Below are 25,372 nucleotides of genomic sequence, written 5' to 3' on the forward strand. Positions count from 1 at the left end.
TTAGACCATTCAGTTAAAAAAAAAAAAGAAAAAAAAAAAAAGAATTGAAAAAATCCTTGTTGAACCTGGGATACTGTCTTGAGCTCTGCCTCTTTAAATGGTGAACTTATTATACTTGTTTGGGGAGTTAATACAGAGTTCTTTTAACATCCTGTGCTTGGTTTTTGTATGGATCCCGTTCGGTTACACTGCATGGCTCCTCCAGACTAAAGTTTGCTGCCTCAGCTTACCTCAGTGGTTCTTGGCTGGGGTGCTGCTGCTGCCATGACAAGGAAAAAGTGTCCTGTGTGCCTGCTACACAAGCTAGACCAAGAAGGCTGCCGCATACTCACTTTCCTGCCTGCATTAAGGCTCTCTGATCAGCCGAAAACAGGCAGAAGAGCCAGTAGGTGCTGCAGCTCTTCCTAGTCTGATCTTGCCAAGCATCTCTGCATCTCCTAGAAATGGAGGCATGTGGGGCAGATGGATTTGTCCCACGTGCATTTCGTTCCAGGAGAAGTTTTGTGGATGGAAGGGCTGGTCTAGGAAGGACTACAGCAGTAGCCAGCTCTCCTGTCTGCTTTAGGTTGATCACTCAGAGAGCCCTAATTCAGGCAGAAGAGCCCATGCATATTACAGCAGCTCGGCAGACAAGTTTCTTTGGGTAAGTGTGAGATCTTTTATTAGACCAACTAAATAGTTGAAAAAATTCTTTTTTTGCAAGCTTTTGGGTATAAACACCCTTCTTCAAGCACAGAGAGAGTTCATTGTTTTTTTGTGTGCTCTCCTGGGTGGAATAGAAGCCAATATGCAAAATGCAGGTCTGTGAAAATGCAAATGCTTGGCAGTGAGGATCAAAGGCCCTGGGAGATGATAGGTGTGAGATGGGGCAGGAGGGGAGGAGGAGAACATAGCTGGTAAATGCAGGCAGGTTACCAGATGGCAGGCAGGTTATAATGTGCCATAAATCTAGTATCTGTATTTAGTCCATGATTTTTTGTATCTAGTAGATTTATGAAGTGAAGTTCATATGCTTGTCTACAAAAGGTGTTTTATAAATTTCCTTTGAGGATTAGAACTGAGACTTCATTTAATAAATATGCTGGATACAAAAAATCATGGACTAAATATAGACATTGGATTTATGGCATATTATAACTTGTCTGGCCTCTGATCATCTAGGTAACCGGTCTGCATTTTACCAGCTACATTCTTCCCTCTCCCTGCCTTTCCCCCAACCTATTTCATATATATTGTCTCCCAGGGCCTCTGATTATCACTGCCAAACATCTGCATTTTCACAGACCTGCATTTTGCATACTGGTTTCCATTCAACCCAGTAGAGCATACACAGAAACAACAAACTCTCCTTGTGCTTGAAGAAGTGTGTTTGTACCCAAAAGCTTGCAAAGAACAATTTTCCCAATTATTTAGTTGCTCTAATAAAAGATGCACATTTACCCAAAGAACCATGTCTGTTTATGTCCTCAGGCCAACATGGCTACAGCCAACAACTAAAACGCAGCAGCTTGGGGCATTTTTACTGGGCTGCTCTAGCAGTGCAGTCTCACAGCACCCTTTTGCAGCACCCTGGTTGAGAACCACTGATATAGAGGCTAACAACCTACTACTGCTACTAGTTATTCTATTAGCTCATGCAGTAGAAGTCTCTTGTGTATGTTAAAAACGTGAACATTGGTGATGACCAAAGCTGTCCCATCCATCCTGTGCACTGAATGAGGCAAGACCCCAGGGGAAGAAATAGTATGTCATATTACAATTAAAAACTATTCCAATGCATATACATGAGGGATGCAAATTTAGTTTGCACAGGCTGTCTTCAATCTGGTATTTTCTAATTTTGGAGAGAGAATGATGTATGCTACAGCATGGTCTTTAATTGAAGTTGCTTATCTTAAAAGAATGTTTAAGCATATATAACAGTTAAGAATTCATATATTTCTAAGGATAAACATTTATGCTAAGTTGTATGAGCTGCTATGCTAAATGCTTAGCTTTTCTTTGTACACATGGTAAGCTTTAATATGAAAATGTAGTAATAGTTGAACTGTTGTGGCCTCTGTACTAACTGCAGGGCATCTAAAAAAAAACTCAAAAAACCCCCCAAACAGTTGGAGTGAGGAGGAAGGGGTGGGGGTGAGGCAGGGAGAATTTATGAGATTGTTAGTAAATTCTTGTCAAAGGAAATAATGACAGACTAAGACTGCTTGTGGTTTTGCTAACTTTTTTGATGTGTACAAGGTACGATAAAGAAGAAAAAGCATAACATACAAGTCAATGAAAGAAAATGCTACTACTTCCTTCCCAGAATTGCAACTGCTGTGTCACTCCTTTTGGATTGGTAACACATAAATCAGCATCTTGTCGGGTGACTGATTTTAATTTTAATCAATAAACCAATTGGGATTGGTCAGCTTGATCCTTTGACAATTACATTTTATGAGAAACAGCTTTGAACTATATTTTTAATGTACATTTTTTAATATATAGAAAGATTTGGCAGAGGCATACCCCTAATTTTGATTTGAGAAGTGTTCCTAATGTCATGCAACTGCAGGTCATGGTAATGGAGAGAGAGACTCTCAGGTACCTGATTTCAGTGCCAAACAGACAAGGCTTGGAGGATGAGGACCATGACCTTTGAACTGTCTTTTGTCTGAATGAAGGACATATGTAGTAAAAATAGAAAGATATTTAGTGAATTTAGCATACTTTAATCTTGATGCAAGGAGACTTGACTAGAATGTGCAGATTTTCTGGTATTGTATATAAATTGATAAAAGTTTGGGATTATACATACTGTTTGGAATACAGGCAGTCCTCAGGCTTATGACACAATTGGTTCCTGAAAACTGCATCTTAAGTTGAAATATCGTAAGTCAGAACCAATTTTCCTATAAGAGCAGTGTTATAAATGGGGGATTGGTTCCTTTATGACGGTCGATACAGCTGTTTCCAGCTGGTAAGCCCGTTGTGGTAGAAGGAGAGGGGGAAGGGAAGGGGCGTGGTGGGGCAGATCAATGTGTTGTCGTGTCATGGTATCCCGTCCCCACCCCCCAATGAGCCACAGCTCAGTCCTGCACTTGCCTGGCCCTGGCTGGGCAGTGCTTGCCCCAGCCCCATTCCCAACCCCTGTCCCTCCCTCACCATGAGGGGTTGATCTTCCCCCCCACCATGCCCCTTCCTTTCCCCTCTCCTTCTACCACAACAGACTTATTAGCTGGATGCAGCTGAATCGACCGTCATAAAGTTGAAACCCACGTTGGAACGTCGAAAAAGGGTGTCAATTTATAACACCATTGGTGACGTTTGCTGCAACTTGAAATGTCGTAAGTTGAGGACTGCCTGTAAATTCTTTTGATATGAATTTGAAGCAAGGTTAGGAGAAAATTTCATTAGATACCAAAAAGGCACAGACCCAGCAGTTTGCAGAACAGAATTATTTGGCCCAAAGCAGAACTGCTTGTTTCTACTCTGGTTATTCTGAGTGCTTTGGAGGCAGCTGTCCTAGCAGATGGGGTTTGGGTATGAGACATAACAGCGAAGGGCACAAAAATGGACGGTAAAAAGGGAATGCCTTGGATTTGTCGTCAGCATGAACATCATCCCTTAGCCTGCTGAACTAATGAGCGTCCACAGTCCTTTCCACAGGAGGGAAGGTCACCAAATGCAAAGTGTGTTCTAGGAGTAAGGGAGTTCATATAACCAAAAAAACCCCCCAAATTTGAAAGACAAAATGGGAACTGTAAAATGGAAGTGACCCTTTGAGGAGAAAAAGTTTCAAAGAATTTTTTCTCTTAATCATCAGCGTGTGGGAGAGGCTACCCTTGGATATACGTAGGATTCTGTTGCCTCTCAAAGAGCACGTGCTATGGACGAGAAATAGAGGCTGGACCAGGACACATGTGTAGTTCACTCCACCAAGAGTATCTTTGTGTCTGCGAGGGCAGGCTGACATTTATCCTTAAGCACTTGCAGCCACACGTGTAACCTGCAGGAGCAGAAAGACGGTGAGGAATTTCTTTTAAGATTTGGAAACAGGCCCTTGGCTGGGGACCGGAAGAATAAAGGGCAGAAGGTAATTAAAGATAATATGCCTCTTGCCTCAATGGGGCTCCACCCCTTTGTTTATGCTCCATTTTTAAAGGCAACTTGCAAGCGTAAGATCAGCAGCAACCTTATTATTTATTTATTTTTACATAAAGCTCTTTTAAGCTTTTTGTTAAGGCAGTATTCTCTGCAGATGTGACACAGCTCTGATGCTGCATTTAACCATGGCCTCTTTTTCCCCTTTCAAAGCTTGGGAAGATTTAGGCCAGTAAAGTTTCAGTATGCAGTGGGTATGATTCATTTGGGCCAAGGGAGGAGGGTGACAGTTACTTGCTGCACAAACCTTTCCTGTGATTCATGGAGTACCATATCTGTCAGCCCTGAGAAGGTGGTTCATGTGCCTCTAAAGAGGAAGGAAAAATACTGTGAGCACTGCTGTTAGATGAGGACTGGGTGGGGGAAACTGAGGTTACTTAGAAGAAAGTAGTAGAAATAACGGGGTTCTGTCTGCCATAGCTGTTCATTTTCTTAATGAAAGATTAGTATATATCAAGCCTAAATGTGAGAAAGGGAGAGAACACTGCAGGACTTGCTACAAATTAACAAAAATAATGTGGCTTATGTTGTCATTTTAGTATGCGGATTTTGTGTAAATATGCCATAGCCCTTTTCCTCCTTGTCTTTTGAATCCATTGTTCTTTTGTATGGGAAGAAGGCACTAGTCTCAGCTTTATGCCTCGGCAGTGGTTTCAGATTTTGTTGGTAAGAGCAAGGAGACCACATATATAGCACTACCTGCATGTTCCACCCTAGGAATGGGTAAAATGTGGCCTGTGGTCTGGATCCAGCCCACCAGTTGATTGTATCTAACCTGTGGCTGCCCCCATGGTGCTCCTCATGGGGCTGAGCCTCACCCACTCTGGCCTGAGGCAGCCAGTGTTGTGCTTCTGCCTGCACCTATCCCACACCTGCTGAGAGCACCCCCCTGGCACCAGCCTTGGCCAGCACAGCTTCCTGGTGGCTGCAGCCAGCCAGGTACTGCTCAGTTTCCCTCGACTCCAGCGGCTCCTCCTTCTTCTGTCTCTGCTGTGCATCTCTGGTAGCAGGCAATGTGGCAAAGTGGCGGTGGCCATGGGGGTGTTTTGGGCACCACATGCCCAGTGGGTAGAGGGAAGCTGCAGCCAGGCAGCTTCTGCTCCGGTGTGTGGGGCTTTAGCTCCTGGCTGCCTTCTACCCACTCTGCCCAACTGGCATGATGAACAGCAGCTACCTGAGTGTGGCTGAATGGGTGAAAGGCAGCCCTGCTGGGAAGCTGTGTGCACTGGCCAGGGCTAGGGTAGTGCTGTCTGCAGGCATGGGGCAGGTGCGGGCATGATGCCTCAGGTGGGAATGGATGCAGCTCAGCCCCATGCAGAGCGCCACCGGGCAGCCATCGGCTGGATGTGGGGGGGGAAACCGCACCTGCACCGCACCACGCTGTCTCAGAGAGCTTTGCTGCATGCGCTTCCTGTCCTCCTCCCTCTCTCTTTCCCAACTGTCAGCCATCTCCTGGGACCTAGTACACGGGGCAGTGTGCGCACACGTACACTATATGCAAGAGTTAGACCTTATTTTGAACTGTTATGTAATCACCTCTATATGTACTACTTAAAAACACATAAATCAGGACAAATTATTTTTTGAATTAAAATATGTTATAGTAGATGTTTGATTTTTAGTATGTTTTTTTTATCTATAATTTCTTAAAATGATATCTTCTGAAATTTTTTTGTGTGCGCAGCCCTCGACAGAGCTTGTTAAGTGGCCCTCCAGCCAAAATAATTGCCCACCCCTGTTTTACCCAGAGAGAGATTTGTCTCGCACTGTACTAGTAAGCAGGATAAACAGTTTAGCAGATTTAATTACCCTTTCCTTGGCCTGGCAAAATTAACTAAATTTTTTTGTGCAGATTCCTTGCTAAAGTCAGTGGCCAGATGTTCCCATGTTGCTCTAAATGGGACAGTGTAAATGGCCTTTTAATTCTGCATGGAGGATGGCTCAATAGGGTCTCTGGCTCTGTTTTTTTCTCCTTAAAGTTTTCAAAGAGTTCATTTGGCACCCAGACTCAGTATAGCAGGAGTAGATGAAGACTGAAGTCTGCATTGTCATATAATCTTGGAGTCTGTTATCTTTACTGTAGAGCCTCATAGCCCTGTCCCCCAAACAACACAAAATCATCTAGTGAGGAGTTTCTAGCAGAAATGCTGTGGATTTTCCATGCATCTCTGGAGATCATCTGGGTGTTACTTTATGCCTCATGGGCTATTTTGTGGGATTGGGGTTGAACAAGACTTAAATCTTTGCTACTATCAACACAGGATGCAGAGATTGAGTTGAGAGAGTCGTCATCTAGATAGAAATTAATTTTTTATGCTGCTGGCAGTTAACATCAGATAGATCTTGGGAGAGGGTTCCAGCAGCTGTATAGAAAACTAAAGATTACTCTATATTATGAATAAATCAATGAGCACCTTCAACAAAACAAAAGAGAGAATTGCAAAATGATGGGTATAAACAAAACAAAAAAAAAAGTGTTTGGATTTTGAAGCAGACAGTAGAAGGTGAAATAGAATATTAGAGGTATACAGCTGGATCTACAGTTGCTTATACCTTTTTAGCTCCATGATAATGCACATAAATGCCTGGGTTCAAGAAATATTCTAATTTACGTAGTAACAAAGGCTTGGACTGGTAAAAGGTTTCTTTGAAGATGAGGGAGGAAGGGTGGATACTGGGGAGGAAAAACTATCTTTTTACAGTAACCAAAATCAACGGGTGCTCACCTGCAGATGCAAATATGCTCTGAAACAAGTTTAATTTCTAATTGATTTCTGTAAACAAGTAAGGCCGATGTGGGAACAAATCCTTATCTAGTGCAAACTGAAGTAGTTATCAAAGTCAGTGTAGCTCTGCTGATGGTCTAATGCAGAGGTGGGCAAAATGCGGCCTGCAGGCCAGATGCGGCCTGCCAAACCATTCTATCTGGCCTGTGGGGCCCCTAAAAAGTTTAGAAAATTAATATTAATCTGCTCTGGGCTGCCTGTCATGCGGCCCTCGATGACTTGGCAAAATTCTGTAAGCAGCCCTCCGCCCAAAATAATTGCCCGCCCCTGGTCTAATGCAAGGGTTTTCAGCTGTTTTTAACAAGTGTACCCCTTCTGTTTCAAAGCTTCAGCTCTTGTACCCTTTTACATTTTTTTTTTCTTGTTTTTTAAGGGGCAAGGCAGGGGCAGATCGAGGTCTCTGTGGTGAGGGAGGGAATGGGGGTTGGGGCAGGCACTGCACGGCGGGACGGAAATGCAAGAGGCTCGTTTGGTGGGAATGGGGGGGGAGGCGGCTCCCACTGCTACAAGCACCCTAGGAGGGAATGGGGGGGTCATGTGCTCCTGGATCTGCATGTGGGGCAGGGCAGACTGCCAGTGGGCTGGGGCTGGAGCAGCGCTGGGCTCTTCCCGGCTGGGGCTGGGCCAGGCTACACTTGGGGCGAGCGGTGGCAGCGTCGGGAGGGGGGCTACAGGAGGGGCTGCAGCCACTCCAGAGTTTGCTGTAGCCCCCCAGGCCCCTTCCCAGTGCCACCAACCCCAAGCCCAGCCCAGCCCAACACTCCCACCAGGAACAGCTTGGCTCTGCCCCAGCCCCAGCCCACTGTGGCGCCACGTGTGCAAGCTTGAGGGCACATGCTGCTCATGCCCTCTTGGGGGTATGTGTAGTGGCAGGTTCCCGCTGTGCGCAGCTCAGTCCCGTGTCCCTCCCCAGCTGGAGAGCCCCAACCCCTGCCCTTGCCCCAGCCCCACTCTGTTCCCCACCACTGGGGCCTAGATCTGCCCCTTACCAATGCCCCTTCCCTCACAACAGGCTTACCAGCCAGACCAGGCTGCTCTCCACACTGCTGGGCTGCGCTCCTGGCTACCTGTGTGTTGTGCTGTGGCTGCGTGCAGGCATGCTGTATTTACCAGCCACATTATCAGCCAAATCAGTTCTGTGTACCCCCTGCAACCTTTTTAAGTACCCCTAGGAGTATGCGTACCCCTGGTTGACAACCACTGTTCTAATGCTTTTGGTCAATCCTCCTCTTCTATGCTGTCAGTGTAAAGGACCCAGGACATGCTTAATTTGTCTGTGATTGTTTATATAAGCGAGGCATTGGGCTACTTCTGTGTTCTGCACAAGCTCCAGGCCATGTGGGAGCTCTGTGAGGAGGGAATTACAATGATTGATACTCCTGGTCTCACAGAAAGTTGTGCTCCTTTTGTGATGGTGTCGTATGATAAAGAAGAATTCTACTGGAAAAAAGTACACTTCGATAATTCAGGAAACAGGAAGCTAGAAGCATAATTTCTCATTGTGAAAGGTAACAGCTGAAACAGGAAGCTGGAAGCATAATTTGAAGATGAAGACAGTGAATTAGGAGAGATGCAAAAGAGTAAAATATGACTTACTGAACACATACTGTCTGTTCACTGTGTTTCAGTAGGCAACATTTAAGAACTGCTACTGTTCAATTTGTCCATACTGTTCAGTCTTCCATTATTTCCAGAGTTATAAAATGCTGACTCGGTTTTTATTTTACAATATGAATATTTATCAAGGAGAAAGGGGACTAATTATAGCTTTGAACTACAGTGCAATGAGAGAGGGCACTTAGGTTTCTATTAAATATTTCTCAGACTATGTGATGAGTCACGAAATACAACTTCTGCTGAAAATACCCTGATTGCCTAATGACTAGGTGTTGGTAACTGAAATTACACACACACTCTCTCTCACTTGCATGAAACCTGGGAAGTGTCTGTCTGAGTAACTTGTTTGTTGAAGTTACTCAAGAAATGTAATATGATTAATCATTGCAAAATAGGTAAGGAATATAACCTCAGGTTGAGAAACGTGAAAAATACCTGCTGAAAAATACAAATCTTGAATGTTGTTTCTACATTTATATTCACAAATTTAAGAAGTTCTTCATAGGTTATTTTATTTGCCTTTTGTATCTGCAAAGAAAGAAAAGCACTGACTTGCCATTATGAAATTAACAGAATTAAATAATTTAATGGCATTACATTTTATGACACGAATTGCCACAGCCTGGTCGAATGCAGAGTATGAGTATATTAAACTTTTATTCCAGTGACTTGCAGTTCAATCATAATTTATCCAGGGTAATCAGGGGACATAAAGTACATTTTCATCCATTGATTTTAATGCCAAGCAAAATCGTTATAGTCATGTGATTGCTTGATGAATCACCTTATCTTTTTTTTTTCTAGTGACTCCTCTTTGCAGCCCAGTTGCTTTGTTGTTGAAACATATTTTAGAAAGATACCTCATAATAAGAAATTTCTATAAACTAGCCTATATATAGAGCTCAACTATATGTGGAACTAACTAGCTAATTGTAAATAGTAAGATATATGCTTTTAAACTGATAGTTATGGAGATTTTATAAACTATTTAACCCTTCACGGATCTCAGCTGTAACTAAATTATGAAGAGCTTGATGTATCTTCACGTAACAGAATTTATGTTCATTGGGATGTAAGTCATCCCTAATATTGTATTTTCATATTTACTCTTAAAACAATTGCAAATGACTTCAGTTAACTCCTAATCAGTTGTGTTCCCATTTATGTAAAATAGTGATGAACACCTACATACAGAATATTTTGTTTTGCAGATGATACAGAGGAGGTTAACACTATGGAAAATGTGATGTTAGAATATGCCACAATGGACAGACAACTAAACCATTACATGCAAGCAATTGAAGCTACAGTAAATCAGGTAACTGATCACTATTTTCTTAAATATGGAAAATGTTTGTAACTTTGTAATACACTTTCTTTTAATTATTGTAAAAAACTACATTAAAAACATGAAGGTTATGAAACCAAGCATTAAAGGTTGGGAGATTACAGAATTGAGGTTGCCAATGCAGTTGTGATTTGGCATCCTTGTGTGCATGGACAGTAATAGCTATTAATTGCACACTCACATTATTTCTCCACAGCACCCCTGCCCAAGTCAGTACACAAGGTGGGCAGTCCTCAAGAAACGAATCAGGATCGTGTAGTTAATAGACAGTGGTCCTATAAAATGCCTGCTTTGTTTGTGTAGGGAATGAGGCAGGTGGCTTCAGAAACAGAGAAGCTGATGATGTGACTTAAAAATTGAATGTCACTTTCACAAATGAGAAATGCCACTTTCTGTGTTACCAGCTTCCGTGTGATGCTGAGCAAATCACTTTGGCTTTTAAAATAGTAATTGAACAAAGATGAGTTCCATGATATAGAACCCCAGATTCACTCCCATGTGGAGTTATTGGCAGAGCCAGAATACTTAGTCATACCACAGACAGACCTGTACCACTTGAACAGAAGGTTGCTGTCTCTTATATAAGCAAGCCACTAGAGGGGGATGAGCTACACAGTTTGGCAGTGGGTTTCACAGCTTTTTGCTGACAACAGAGGAATGATGCAATTTGGGAATCTTGGGTTTCATTCCAGGTTCTGGAGTCCTCTGTATTCGTAGTTACAGACTTTCCCCTCCCTAACTTCCACCCAGATGCCTTCTCCCCAAGCACGTTTCTTTATTTGACTGAACCTGCCAGTCTGTCCATTCTCTTCCCCAACATCACTGCAGTCTTCATCCCTTGGTTCCTCATCCCAGTTCCCATTTCTCCTATGCTCCCTTTAGCTCTGGTGCCTTGTCATATCTCAACTTCCACTGGCTCCTCCTTTCAGATTGTCTATTTGCTACTCACTTGACTCGGCTCCTCACTTTTCTGCCTCCTTGCAGGGCAGATTCTTTTTCTCCTCACTGCTTTCTGGGCATCAGCAAAGGGAGAATTGAAAATCCAAGGAAGCTAGTCTTGTTGCTTTCAGTTCCTGTATCTGACCCCACACCAGTCTCCAGCTGCCATTAAGAACAGTCGCAAGGGAAGTCCTTTTCAGTCCCTTCAGCCCTGTAGTTTATGCTCAGTACAGATTGATTCTTTGGAGACTCTGCCTGTCAAATTGTAAATAGTCTTGGCTGAGTGTTGGCAAACAGACTTTTAGAAGCTCATTGTTTGACCAATTTTCTCTTGGTTTTTAACAGAACCAGGAAAAAAAAACTTGTAACCTGCCTGCCGGATAGCAGATCTCTGCTCCAAAGCTTGCAGCATCATTTTTTTCTGTGCAACAGGTGTCAGGAATTTTCACAGAACAAAATAATGTATTTTTTCTCTCCTCTTGTTCTCAGAAATGGCTGTGTTGTTTTTGTGGTAATTTTCCAGGGGTGGGGGAAGGGAGGGGCACAGTAAGGTTAAGGTGTGCAGCATGTAACTATTTTGGTAAAGCTCTCTATTTTGTAAGGTTCTGGAAACAGTGCTTATAATGACAAATGTTGGGCAACTTTAACTATAAGTACTGTTTCCTGCATTGGCTCTAATAAGCATTCCCTTTGCACTTATCACATAATTGCTGAGGTCCTGGTTTAAATATTTCAAACGCCAGACAAAGGTCAACATATTTTGTTAGAGTACACGTAATTTTTAAATGTCTCCTGGTACACTTGACCCAGACCTTTTTAAGTCTCCAGTAACAGGAGAATTGGCAACATGTGAATCAGGACTGCAATCTATTTAACAAAATAGAAACTGGCCATCTAATTAACCAATATGTTATCATTGTATGATTCTGTAATAGCTATTTTAATGGACTTTTGACATTAAAAGATGTTTATTTCTTGAGCCCAGGAGTCAGCAATGCACTCATGCCCATACTTAATTTTATGCATGAGATGAGAGCAAGCTCATTGCCTGCTTAGGAAAGCACTTTAATACATACTCGGTTCCCACTGATTTTATGTGCTTTGGAGCTTGGTTGAACTGGAGATTATTCTGGGGGCACTTTGTTACGGGAATGATGAATGTGTATCTTTAACGTGTGGATTTGCCAACTCTGTATGTGCATGTATGTATGCTTATACACTCACGTGGTCTTGAGAAGAATTTTCATTTAGTTTTTGTTGTAAATGTCCCACAGACTCTTCAGTTTTTTGCTAAAACAAGTTCCCTCCCTCTAATAGTTTCGTTCCATATCATTGTTGGGGAACAGGCATAGCAGCTGGAATAGGAGGGGCAGCGTGAACAAAGCCTTCCGTTTTTGCTTCAAGTAACAACAGCAGCTGCAGCTCCAAGACAGTCTATACAGTTAAGAGTATGAGAAGTTATATGCTCGGTAAAATATAATGATTAATCTTCTGCCCCACTTCTCCTATTCTATTTCCCAACCCTGAATGGGGGATACTTTGTACTTTCCACCATTGATATTCTGAGCAGGTGACTGCGTGAGGAACTAAAGCATCATATGGGTGCCATCCTTGCTACAGTACAGAGATAGCAGGGGAGAACAGCAGTTGCTTTCCTGTAACTGCTTCTGGGCAATAGAAGTTAGTTCTCTGTCATCTTTTAGTGCTTGTTCTTCTGTACCTATCACTGTAGTATCTGACCTCAGTGAGCAGACTCTGCTGTGTATGGCTGGCCTCCAAACTGCCCATCATCTTTCCCTCTTCCTGCCTTTCTGACCTTCTTCATAATTGTTGAAGTCGGGACTGCTTTTAGTGGAACCAGCTGCAGGCAGACTATTCCATTAAAGCAGCTTCCCTTGGCCAGGCTCTTCACTGATTGGGAAGGACCCAAGAGAAGTCCCAACATTTTCTGTGGAACAAAGTACCAAGCTCTTATTCTTCAGAGGCAGATTTCATCTTTTATGAAGTGTTAACAGAGTTTGACCTACAAGTCAGAAAAAAATACCCATCTGATTGTTCTCTGTGCTTATTTGTTCTTTGTTATTGTATATGAATAAACTGAAGAACGCAGTGATCTCAAACGTGTGACAGGGGATTTATGCTTCACCTTCTTGTTATGAACCTCACTTAAAGGGAACATCATGTGGCAGTACAAAGCATGAGGTTGAAAGAATACATCTTTCTGCTGATAACTGCTGTTAATACTTGAAACCCCACTCCCCCCTTCACTTTAAACAATCCATACCCTTGTCACTCAAATGTCTACATGATAAAACAAAAGCTTACACTGAAAATGACAAGGAAGTATAGTTACATGTGTACAAAAGCCAAGTTATATTGGCCTAAGTTGCAGCAGAAGCAGCATCCTCTTCTGGGTGAATCAGCGACCTGTTGAGTAAGAAATGAACAATTGGATTGCAGTACTATGAACAAAAATAGACTGTGGGAAATCCTTCATTCATGGAAACTCCCTCTGCTACAAGATTTAGCGTACCTGTGTAATGACTTGCCTTGTTCCTACTTCTCTTTTTCCCCTCTGTGTATGTGTTCCTATAAATTACATAGAAACAGAATTCTAGGGTTGGAAGGGACCTCCAACCCCCTGCTCAAAGCAAGACGATCCCCAACTAGATCATCCCAGCCAAAGCTTTGTCTAGCCAGGTCTTAAAAACCTCCCAGAATGGAGAGTCCACCACCTCTCCGGGTAACTTGTTTCAGTGCTTTACTACTCTCTTAGTGAGAGAGTTCTTCCTGATATCTAACCTAAGCTTCTCTTGCTGCAACTTTGAGCCCATTGCTCCTTGTTCTGTCATCTCCCACCACTGAGAACAGTCCAGCTCCATCTTCTTTGGACCCCCCCCTTCATGGAGTTGAAGGCTGCTGTTAATCCCCCCTCAGTCTTCTCTTCTCCAAACTAAATAAGCCGAGTTCCCTCATCCTTTCCTCAGAAGTCATATGCCCGAGCCCCGTAACCATTTTCGTTGCCCTCTGCTGGACTCACTCCAATCTGTCCGTATCCTTTCTGTAGGGGTTTTCAAAACTTTACGTAATACTCCAGATGTGGCCTCACCAGTGCCAAATAGAGGGAAAGAATCACTTCCTTCCATAAGCTGGCAATGTTCCTACTAATGCAGCCCAGTACACTGATAGCCTTCTTCACAAGAAGGGCCTTTTCCGCAGAGCTGCTGCTTAGCCAGTCAGCCCCCAGGCTGTACCAGTGCATGGGATTGTTCTGTCCTAAGCGCAGGACTTTGCACTTGTCCTTATTGAACTTCATGAGATTTCTTTTGGTCCACTCTGCTAATTTGTTGAGGTCTCTCTGAATCCTAGCACTACCCTCTCAGCATATCTAGCATTCTCTCCATTGTAGTGTCATCTGCAAACTTGGTGAAAGTGCACTCCATCCCATCTTCCAGGTCATTGATGAAGTTATTGAACAAAGCCGACCCCAAGTCCAACCCCTGGGACATTCCACTTAATACTGACTGCCAACTAAACACTGAGCCATTGATTACTACCCTTTGAGCCCAACAGTCCATTCAGTTTTATATCCACTTTACTGTCCACTTATCCAACCTGCACTTCCTTATTGTGAGAATGTTGTGGGAGATCATATCAAAAGCCTTGCTAAAGTCAAGGTACATTATATCCACTGCCCTTCCAGCCTCCTCCGAGCTGGTCATTTTGTCATAAAAGGCAGTCTGGTTGGTCAGGCATGACTTGCCCTTGGTGGATCCATGATGACTGTTCCTAATCACCTTCTTTTCCTCCAAGTGCTTAGAAATGGATTCTTTGAGGATCTGCTCCATGATTTTTTCCAGGGACTGAGGTGAGGCTGACCAGTCCGTAGTTCCCTGGATCCTCCTTTCTTAAAGATGGGCACTATATCTGCTGTTTTCTAATTGTCTGGGACCTCTTTCAATCTCCACAGGTTTTCAAGTTTGATGCTAGTGGCTCTGCAGTCACATCTGCCAACTCCTTCAGCACTCTTGCCTGTGAAAACTGGGGTAAAGGAATTGAGTACTTCAGCCTTTTCTTCATCATCTGTCACTAGATTGCCTCCCCCATTCAGTAAGGGACCCACACTTTCCTTGAACTTACTTTTGTCACTTGCATACTTATAGAAACCCTTCTTGTTATCCCTCACATCCTTTGCTAGCTTCAGCTCTATTTGCACTTTGGCCTTTCTGATTTCATCCCTGCATGCCTGAGCCAAACTCTTATACTCATCCCTAGTTGTTTGTCTAAGTTTTCAATTCCTGTAAGCTTCGTTTTGGTGTTTTAGCTCACTGAAGAGTTTCTCTGCTAAGCCAGGCTGGTCTTCTGGCATACTTGCTAGTCTTCAGGCTGGTTCATTCCTGAGCCCTCAGTAAGGTTTCTTTAAAGTACAGTCAGCTCTCTTAGAGTCCTTTCTACTTCAGACTGACTTCCTGGGAATCCTGCCCATCAGAGTGAATCGAAGTCTGCTTTTCTGAAGTTCGTGTTCTTACTTTGTTACTCTCCTTTGTTCCTTTCCTCAGGATCCTGATTTCAGTCATCTCGTGGTTGCAGCTGCCCATGTTTGTATATACTTCTGTGTTCCCCAGCTATTCTTCCCTGTTTGTGAACAGCAGATCAAGAAGAGCACTGCCCCTAGTTGCCCTTTCCAACACTTGCACCAAGAAGTTGTCCCCAACACTGTCCAAAAGCTTCCTGGATTGCCTGTGTACTGCTTTATTGCCCTTCCAGCAGAAATCAGGGTGATTGAAGCTCCCCCGTGAGAGCCAGGACCTGTTATTGGGAAACTTCTGCTAGGTGTTTGAAGAAAGCCTCATCCCCCTCATTGTTCTGGTCTGGTGGCCTGTAGCAGACTCCCACCATGACATCACCCTTGTTGGTCTCCCCTCTGACCCTAACCCAGAGACTTTCAAGAGGCCTATTCTAGTTTCGTACTGGAGCTCTGAGTAATCATATGTTTACATAAAGTGCAACTCCTCCTCCTCTTCTCCTCTGCCTATCCTTTCTGAACAATTTATACCCATCCATTATAGTGCTTCAGTCATGTGAGCTATCCCACCAAGTCTCTGTTTTTCCAATCACATCATAATAATCAAATACATTTGGGCTATTCTCCAGGAGGAAGAAACCTAATGCTAATCTTATTTTTAGTTAAACAAACAATGAAATGACCTCAAAAGGCCAGATTTATGTTTTGTGTTAGGACCTGTATATACTTCTTAAGAGGAACAAAGAGGCTGGAGAAGAGGCTGATGTAGCCAGCTGAAAATTCCCTGGGTGTGGGGGGAGGTTGCAACTGGTAGTGAGCCCAGATACCTGCTCCGGTACCAGTCCTGATTCCTACTCAGCTTTGTCATAGGGCGTGGGCTATGCGCTAGACTACTATACTTTGTGTTCTTATTGCATATTTAGGGAGCTGTACCTAGTTGATGTGATTTAGCATATGTCTGAAGTGCACAATGCAGTGCTGAGGAAATGGTACTTAATGCATTGAGACCTAGCTTAATTTGGTCAATGGATATAGGTGAATTAGTACAACTCTGCACCTAGGCTAAAATACCCTGCAGAGTTAATTAGCCCAGGCCAAACAGAAAACTAACCCAGTTATACTGCTTCCAGTACCAAGTTAGCCTGGGCATCATACTGTGCTATGGTGTCCAGATACACTCAGCACAGTCAGCTTTAGAAGATCTCAGAATAATACAGATCTGTCCAGAGAACAAGGAAGATAAACCATCCTTGATCGCCCTTTTTTTTTGCTCCACACCAGCTGCTCTGAATAAGAACTTGACAGAAGAGATTCTGGATATTTATTGGGCTGATGAGAGGCATGTGTTAAGGTGGGGCTGTAACACCACTTGTAATTAAGATTGCCCATCCCTTCCTGTTTTAAGTCCCAGTTTTCAGTTGCTTGTAAGTGGTATGAAGTGTAAAGTTTCATCCCTCCCTTGCTCCCCTTGCAATGTGTAAGAAGAGACTTTAGGCTGATTAAAGTAGAGGGGTGAGGAAGAAGAGGTATGGTTATGATGAAGCAGATGGAGGAGCCCAAGGGTAAAGGTGACAGGTGCTAGCATTGGGGGAAAAATAGTGGCGGGAGGAGGGAGAAGGCTGGAGTAGAGCAGAAGGGTGAGGGAGGTGGAGCTGGAGTGAGGCAATTGGATGAGACCAGGAGGGGCAGTAACCTGTGCAGGCACCATACTCCTGTGAGTCTCTAAAGCAAGGAAGTGTTAGACTTTTTTAGAGCTCACTGCACTACCCTGTACCTGAGGACTGCAGGGGAAAGAGATTGTATTCCCCCTATTTTATAAAACCAAAAAGGAAGAGAAAATGCCTTATTGTGTTAGCCCTCACAAGCTCCCCCTTGGATATCTATCGCAGCAAGTTTTTCTGGGTGACACTTGCATATTTCAGTGTGCCATGGGCACACTGGCACTCTTTCTACTACTTGTTACATAGGCTGCCAATATAGCCTGGTGGGTAGGGAACTGGACTAACTAGGGACATTTGGGTTCTGTTTGTAGCTCTGCCAGTGACTTGAACAAGTCATTGTGCTAGCTATTTGCCAGATGCCCTGGACTTGAGTATCAAAGGTGTTACTTAAATTGATTTGTGTATCTGCTAATTTGTGCAGGAGCAGCCTATTCTGGGTAGGGGTGTGCAAAGCGGGCTGTATTTGATTTGATTTGGCTTGGTTCGGGGAACAGTGATTCAATTCACTGATTCCGATCATTGTCCTGATTTCATTTGGCTGAATCTGATTTGGAGAATCAGCCATTTGGCCATAGACATAGCTTTTATATGTTTTTTTTCTACATACCTCGAGGTACCAGGTGCAGCTCATGAATGCCAAGATGGTGAGGTGGATGGAGCGTCCCACAAGAGCGCAGGGAGGTCCCCTGCGTGCTCAGTGGTGCACCCCCCTCCCCGTGCCCTCCTGGCTCAGCGACTAGCTGTGGGGGGACCCAGGGTGCTCCCCCAAACCCAGGAGGCACCAGTCTCCAAGCCAGGGGAGGGGGGTCCCCCTGCATGCTCCATGGCAGACCCAGAAGTACTTCTGGTCCATTTCTGGGTTTGCCACTGAGTGTGCGGGGGATGCTTCCGTGGGACACTCCATCCACCCTGCCATTTCAGTGTTCACAAGCTGAATTGGGCTGAATCTCCTCCAAGTTGAATTCCCCTAATTCTGGGCTTTTCACATATCCATAATGTTCAATTACATTGTTATTCAGTGGGTGTGTCTTCATAGAAGCATGGAAAGTTAGGGTTGGAAGGGACCTCAGGAGGTCATCTTGTCTAATCCCGGGCTCAAAGCAGGACCAGACCCAGTAGATCATCCCAGCCAAAGCTTTGTCTAGCTGGGTTTTGAAAACTTTCAGAGAGAGAGCTTCCACCAGCTCTCTAGGTAACCCGTTCCAGTGTTTTACTAACTTCCTAGTGAGAAAATTCTTCCTAATATCTAACCTAAATTTCCCTTGCTGCAACTTGAGACCCTTGATCCTTGTTCTGTCATCTACCACCACTGAGAACAGTCTACTTCCATCCTCTTTTGAATACCATTTCAGGTAGTTGAAGGCTGCTATTAAGTCCCCTCTCAGTCTCTTTTCTCTAGACTAAATAAGCCCAGTTCCCTCAGTCTTTCCTCATAAGTCATGTGCCCCACCCCCTCACCATTTTTGTTGCCCTCCACTAGACTCTCTCCAATTGGTCCACATCCTTTCTGTAGTGGGGGGCCCAAAACTGAATACAGTACTTCAGATTTGGCCTCACCAGTGCTGAATAGAGGGAAATAATCTCTTCCCTTGATGTAGTGGGAACACACCTACCAATGCAGCCCAGTATGCCGTTAGCCTTCTTGGCAACGAGTGCACGCTGCTGGCTCATATTCAGCTTTTTGTCACTGTAGTCTCCAGGTCCTTTTCTGCAGAGCTGCTGCCCAGCCAGTCAGCCCTCAGCCTGTCCTGGTGCATGGGATTGTTTCATCCTAAATTTAGGACTTTGCACTTGTCCTTGTTGAATCTTACGAGATTCCTTTTGGCCCAGTCCTCTAATTTGTCTAGGTAACGCTGAATCCTAGCTCTGCCCTCCAGTGTATCTATTGCTCCTCTGTCATCTGCAGACTTGCTAAGGGTGCCCTCTATGCCATCTTCCAGGTTGTTGATGAAGACATTGAACAAAACTGGCCCCAGGACCGAACCTTGAGGCACTGCACTGGATACCGGCTGCCAACTAGACATCGAGCCCTTGATTACTGCCCTCTGAGCCTGATGCTTCAGCCAGTTTTCTATCCATCTTACAGTCCATTCATCCAGCCCATACGTCCTTAGCTTGCCTGGAAGAATGTTGTGGGAGACTGTATCAAAAGCCTTGCTAAAATCAAGGTACAGCACATCTACCGGTCTCCCCCATCCACAGAGCCAGTCACCTTGTCATAGAAGGCAATCGGGTTAGTCAGGCATAACTTGCCCTTGGTAAATCTGTGCTGAGTGTACCTAATCACCTTTTTCTCCTCCAGGTGCTTAGAAATGGATTCCTAGAGGATCTGCTCAATGATTTTTCTAGGGACTGAGGTGAAGCTGACTGGTCTGTAGTTCCCTGGATCCTCCTTTTTCCCTTTCTTAAATATTGGCACTAAGTTTGCCCTTTTCCAGTCATTCAAGACCTCTCCTGATCGCCATGAGGCTGTTTGAAGAAAGTGTCATTCACCCTATCCTCCTGTTCTGGTAGTCTATAGCAGATCCCACCATGACATCACCCTTGTTGGTTTCCCCTCAGGCCTGTTGAGTCTCTCTGGGTTAGGGTCAACCTCCAGCTTCATACTTGAACACTGAGCAATCATATGGCTCTTTTACATAAAGTACAACTCCTCTTCTCCCCTGCCTGCCCTTCCTGAACAGTTTGTACTCATCCATGACAGTGCTCCAGTCATGCGAGCTCCCACCAAGTCTCTGTTATTCCAATAACATCATAGCTCTGTGACTGTGCAGCAACTTCCAGTTCTTCCTGCTTGTATCTAAGACTCTGTGCATTTGTGTACAGGCATCTGTGGTAACTAGTTGATTGCCCTGATTTCTCAAGAAGTATGAGAACACCTCCCCTGTTGCCCCCTCCTACTTGCCTTTTCTCCAGGGCTCCTGCTTCCCCACTTACCTCCGGGCTTTGGTCTCCATCCCCCTGTGTACTTAGTGGAAAGCCCCCCTCACTAGGTTAATGAGTCTGTCTGCTAGTGAGCCTTCTTCCTCTGTCAGGTGGATCCCATCTCGTCCCAGCAATCCTTCTTCTTGGAAGAACATCCCATTGTCAAAGAAGCCAAATCCCTGCTGGTGATACCACCTGCGCAGCCAGGTTTTGGTCTGCAGGATGCACCTGCTCCTGCCCAGGCCCTTTCCCTTGACTGGAAGGACACCCTCACCCTTGCACCCAGAGCCCTGTAGTCACTTTTGATATGGTTGGGGTCTCCCCTGGCAGTATCATTGGTGTTTACATGGATGAGTAGCATGGGGTAGTAGTCAGAGGGCCAGATGAGCCTCAGTAGTCCCTCTAAGGCATTTCAGATCTGGGCTCCAGGCAAGCAGTGGACATCCTGAGACACCAGGTCAGGTCAGGAGATGGCTCCTTCTGTCCCCCGCAGAAGGGAGTCTCCAACCACCATTATCCGTTGCTTCTTGATTGTGGTAGTCTCAGTCCTTCCCGCCTTGGTGAGACCTGGCCTGTCTTCCTCCACCAATGGAATATGCTTCTCCCTCTCTGCTGCTAGGGCTGCATATCTGTTCTCCAGACAAACCACTACAGGGGGGAGGTGAAGATCTTTGCTTGCTGCCAGAAGTCACAAGCCTCCAGCATCCACCTTCTTGGGTGTCCATGCTGTCTCGCTTCTCCAGAGCTACATATGACATTTCTTCCATAGTTCCGGAGATCTCTTCCTGCATCAAACCAATGAACTCCTCATGGTGGAGCATGCTTTGGAGCCTAGCCACCTCCACCTGTAGTTTTCTTGCCAGCTCCGAGAAACACCACCAGGAGGCACTGCTCACCACAGGCACTCCCTGACCTGTCCATCACTTGAAGGAATCTGGAAGCTGCAGTCCCACAGTGCCAAACCAGGACCTGGGTGGAAGCGTCGATGAAGAGCAGTCCTGCCTGGACAGAAACATCACAGGTGCGAGCAGAGGCAGTGGCAGTGGCATTGCAATATCCTCCAGCCATTTTCCTGGGTCTCTTAATCTGCCTTTGCTTTTCTTCCAAGCAGACCTTCCCTAGTGAACTCACCTGGAGTTGGCATGTTTATTGCTTGTTGGCCCCAAAGGGTTCCTTTTTTTCCTGCTTCCTCACACCAAGCTGAGAGGCTTGACCCTCAGAAATGTAGGGGGTGGGGAACGACACGAACTGGCCTGCAAACTGCTTCCCCTGTTTCCAACCGCTGTTCTCTGGCTTCCTGGTCACTGGCTCCTAAACAAAGAGCAGGGACTTAACGCGAGCTTATGACACGCACTTACTGGAAATTCTTTGTTCATGGGGAATAATTGCAATCCCTGATCCCCATCACAAATGGGGTTCAATGGGTTACCCACAACTGTTGGAGTAGGGTAGAGATGCACTGAGCAAGTTAGTGTAACTGACCATGCAACACATAACTGTGCATTAGCATAATTTACTGCAAAGTAAGCATGTGCATCTCCACATGCACATGCTTACTACGCAGTAAACCTCCCTAATCCCAAGTAAATTTGCTACCTGCAAAAGCAAGTAGAACATTTACTCGAGATTAGTAATGGTGCAGTAGCACTCGTATAGACATCTGACCACGAGCAAAGTCTGCTCCTAGTCAGCCGTCCATCAGGGGGTGGGAGATAACTCCCTGCCCCTGGGAGCTGCATGCTGGCAGGGCGGGCTTCGCCACAGGATCCCGAACAGGGACTATGTCCCCCTGCCTAGGCAACAGGGAGTTCCAAGCCCCCTGTTCCAAGATGGCAATTGGGGCTGGGAGATCCTTATTTCCTAGCGCCGACTCCATGACTATGACACCAGTGCTGGGACACCCTTATCTCCTTATAAGGGTCTTCCAGCACTGGCCTCATGGTTTGAGTGCTGGTGCTTGTAGATACGTCTCCCAACACTGGCCCCACAGTTGCAGAGCTGGTTCTGGGAGCTCCCTACTGGCGGGGATACGGGAGCCTGTTCCCCACTCAGCTCCATGCTCATGGAGCTGGGTGGGGAACAAGCTCCTCAGCCTGTTCCTCCTCAGCCCCCCTCCCCCCAGCTCCATGCTTGCAGAGCTGACCAAGGAACAAACTGCCAAGGCTCTGCCCAGTGTGCAGGGTGGGGGCTGGAACTGTTCTGGTCAGGGACAGGTCCCAGCCCCGTGCCCCATTCAGGTGATCAAGACACAGGGTTTGGAAAGAGCTGCAGGGGTGGGGTAGGTCCCAGTCCCCTTGCCCTGATCCGTCAGTGGCGGCTGCTAGCTGCCCCACTGGTGGATCAGGGCAGGGGCCTGGGATTGCCCCCTCCCTGGACCAGGAGACAGCTGTCTTCTGGCCCTGGGCTAGGGGGAGCCTGGAGTTCCCCTGGTGGCAGCAGAGGCCCATTGTGGGGCTGCAGGAAACTTGGTGCAAAGACCAACAAATCTGCTCCCTAATCCCTGCATGTGTAGCTGCCTGCCCAAAAGTGCTCACTCTGGAGTAGCTTACACCAGTGTAAATTTAGGTTGGATCAAATGTATGTGTAGACATGCCCAGTGATTGCTGGGTCTCTGCTCAGATGTTTGCACCTTATTGAGGCTTGTTATTTGTTACTCTGTGTGACTGGCTTCTAGTATCAGCTTTGACGTTGATAGGGCCTACTAAACAGTTTTAGGGCTGCTAATAACATGGTGCAGAGCGGGGGAGGAGGGTGGCAGTGGCTGGACACTGAGCGGGGCTGGATGGTGGTGGCGGCCGCTGCCATGTGCAAGCTCCCCCCCACCCTGTGTCCAGCCAGCCAGGTGGCGCCTGTGGGACCTGCAGAGGGGAGCCACTGCCATTGCCTCCCAGGAGCAGGGCAGGGGGTGGGGGACAGTGGTGTGGGGTGGTGGGAGGCGGTGCTCCATTCCTGCCTGCTCGACTGTACTTACCCTAGAACCTTTCCAAATACCCCTGGGGGTATGCGTACCCCTGGTTGACAACCCCTGGGCTAGATGGATTAGTCTCCCACCCCATGTTGGGCAGTTTTTGGATTGCCAAAGAAGTCTATAACACACAGTTTAAATTGCTAGTATTTTTCACAGTGTAAGTATAATGTGTAACTTCAACCTTAGGGTGACATGCATATGAGATTGGGATTCTTGCTTCTCAGGCAGTTTAGTTAACTTAGGTCAGGTCTAGTTAGCTTAGGTTAATGTAGTGGGAGAGAGATGGATAAAATTCTAACTACAAAGAATGGTTGTATTAGTAGCTACTGAGCTCCACTAAGTCAAGGTTTACCCATCTCAGCTAACTCAGGTTAAAATCAGCCACTCTTACATTAATGTTTTTTTTCTGTATTGTTGTGAATCTAGTTGGGGCAGCCCAAGGGTGGAGACAGATATAAGATTTGAAGCATTTCAGATTAAAGCTGCACTTTGAAGTGCTTTGAAAACAAAGCATTCAGCCATGGAGAGAGTGTACTCCCCTGGCTGGAGTGCTTCACATTCATCACAGCTGCACACACGGGTGTCCCCCTCTTGCCCTCCCCAAACATATAGTGGGCGGATGCAAAGCTGAGCCCTCCCCATAGTCACTGAATGCTCTTCTGTCCACCTTTGCTCTCCTGTGTATCCACTTGCCCAGTGCTTTGGAGTGCTTCAAAGGGCATGTCCTTCTGTACAGCTCATCCTGCCTTCGTTGCAAGGCTCTGTTAGCAGCAGGGCTTTTGAATCCCATTTTCCCATTGATTGAACACACACACACTCTGAGTTAATTACGGTCTGTTGGGAATGATTTTGGGGTTGGGTTTGTTAATGTGGTTATCTCCAAATGCAGAGTCTTGTTTTAATTAATGTAATTGTTTCCAGGGATCACAATGGGTGTGTTTTTTATACAGCTAAAATGGGATGTTCTTAAAAACAAAAAATAATTCATTTAAGGAAGTTTTTAGGGTTTTTTTTCCCCCTCTGATGGTAAATTTTGGGTTTTTTTATCCAAATTATTTCTTGAGAGGCATGCTCCATTCCTCAGGTTTTTTTCCCTTTCTGTATAATAGATATTTTATGCTAAGGTGGAGTTAAACAACACACTCTTAAAGTACCCCCAAATTACTATGAGGGTAGTTTCTATTAAAGATGGTGGGATGGCAAAGGAATTACATATTTAGGACCTGTTGATATTATTCACAATTATGTATTCCTTGGTTATTTTGCTGAGAAACTCACCTGGACTGAAGCAAACTTGGTCATCTAACATATGATGTACATTGCATTGAAGGGTGTGTTTAACTTTCATAACACTTAATAATGTACTTTGTCTTTAAGCATCTTTAAAAATGTGTTAAACTGTCACTCAGCACCTTTGTTTTGTCAATATAATTACCTGATAAGTTTTCATTTGTTCTTAAATTCTCAACATTGTCATAGATTTTCCGGTGACTGAACACACACAGTCGGTCCTCTCTGCAGATATTTTGTTCCCCTCCCTCCACCTCTTCAATAAATCTGAAATTCTTTTGGAAAAGTAGTCATAACTCGTGGAAGAGGTGGTATTTTTTATTAGACCAACTTGATATTTGCAAACAAATTATTGTATTTATTTGCAAGCTTTTGGGCACATGCACCCTTCATCAGGGACTGGAGAGAGCAGAGATTGTAAAACTTCTCCTAGGCAGAAATGAAAATTCATATTTCACAGGAGAACTGAAGGTGTGGTAAAGTCTCCTGTTTGGAATAGTTCATTTTGTCCAGGTTAGGCACAGAGAAAGGTTGAGAAAGTCTTTTTACCTCTAAGTTTTCTGGTGGCAAGCAGGATGTAGAAGTATATTTCTTTCAGGTTATGATGTTTCATATTTCACAGAAAAGTGGAAAGATGGAAAACTCTTCTGGGCAGGAATTTTTTTTGTGGTGAGGTATCTGTGTGTCTCTGTGCTCTGAGAGATGCAAATTCGTTCCAACAATGGCAGGAGCCTGATGTTAGCACATACAAGAAGGAAGAGCACAGACCATCTGCAGATGCTTCCTCAGCCTGACGAAGGGTGTTTAACGTGCCCAAAAGCTTGCTAAGAAGAATTTTTCCAACTATTTGAGTTGATCTGATAAAAGATATCAGATTTGCCCAAAGAACTTTGTCTGTCTATACAAGAAGGAAGCATTTTACCACCTGAAATGCTAACACCAGGCTCCTGCTATTGTTGGAACAAATTTGCATTCTGCTGAGTTGCATTCCTGTAGGGTTACCATAATTTTAGTTTAAAAAAAAGAAGGACACCTGTGGGGCCTATGTAAATGATTGTGGGGTGGGGGGCAATGATATGCCTGTGCCCTTCCCCTACCCTTCACTCC

The 25,372-nt window shown here is 45.0% G+C and overlaps 1 protein-coding gene across 2 annotated transcripts in view; it reads left to right on the forward strand.

Moving 5' to 3' along the window:
- Positions 1-25,372, forward strand: part of NSMCE2 (NSE2/MMS21 homolog, SMC5-SMC6 complex SUMO ligase) — a 274,030-nt gene that overhangs the window by 51,742 nt on the left and 196,916 nt on the right. For both annotated transcript variants that reach the window (XM_019528155.1, XM_019528156.1), the window contains exon 3: positions 9,761-9,867. In XM_019528155.1, the coding sequence (XP_019383700.1) occupies positions 9,761-9,867 (107 nt within the window). The remainder of the gene's footprint in view (positions 1-9,760; positions 9,868-25,372) is intronic.

The sequence above is a fragment of the Gavialis gangeticus genome, unplaced genomic scaffold (genome assembly GCF_001723915.1).
Source record: "Gavialis gangeticus isolate Ggan-Ray unplaced genomic scaffold, GavGan_comp1, whole genome shotgun sequence".
In the NCBI taxonomy this organism is placed as follows: domain Eukaryota; kingdom Metazoa; phylum Chordata; order Crocodylia; family Gavialidae; genus Gavialis; species Gavialis gangeticus.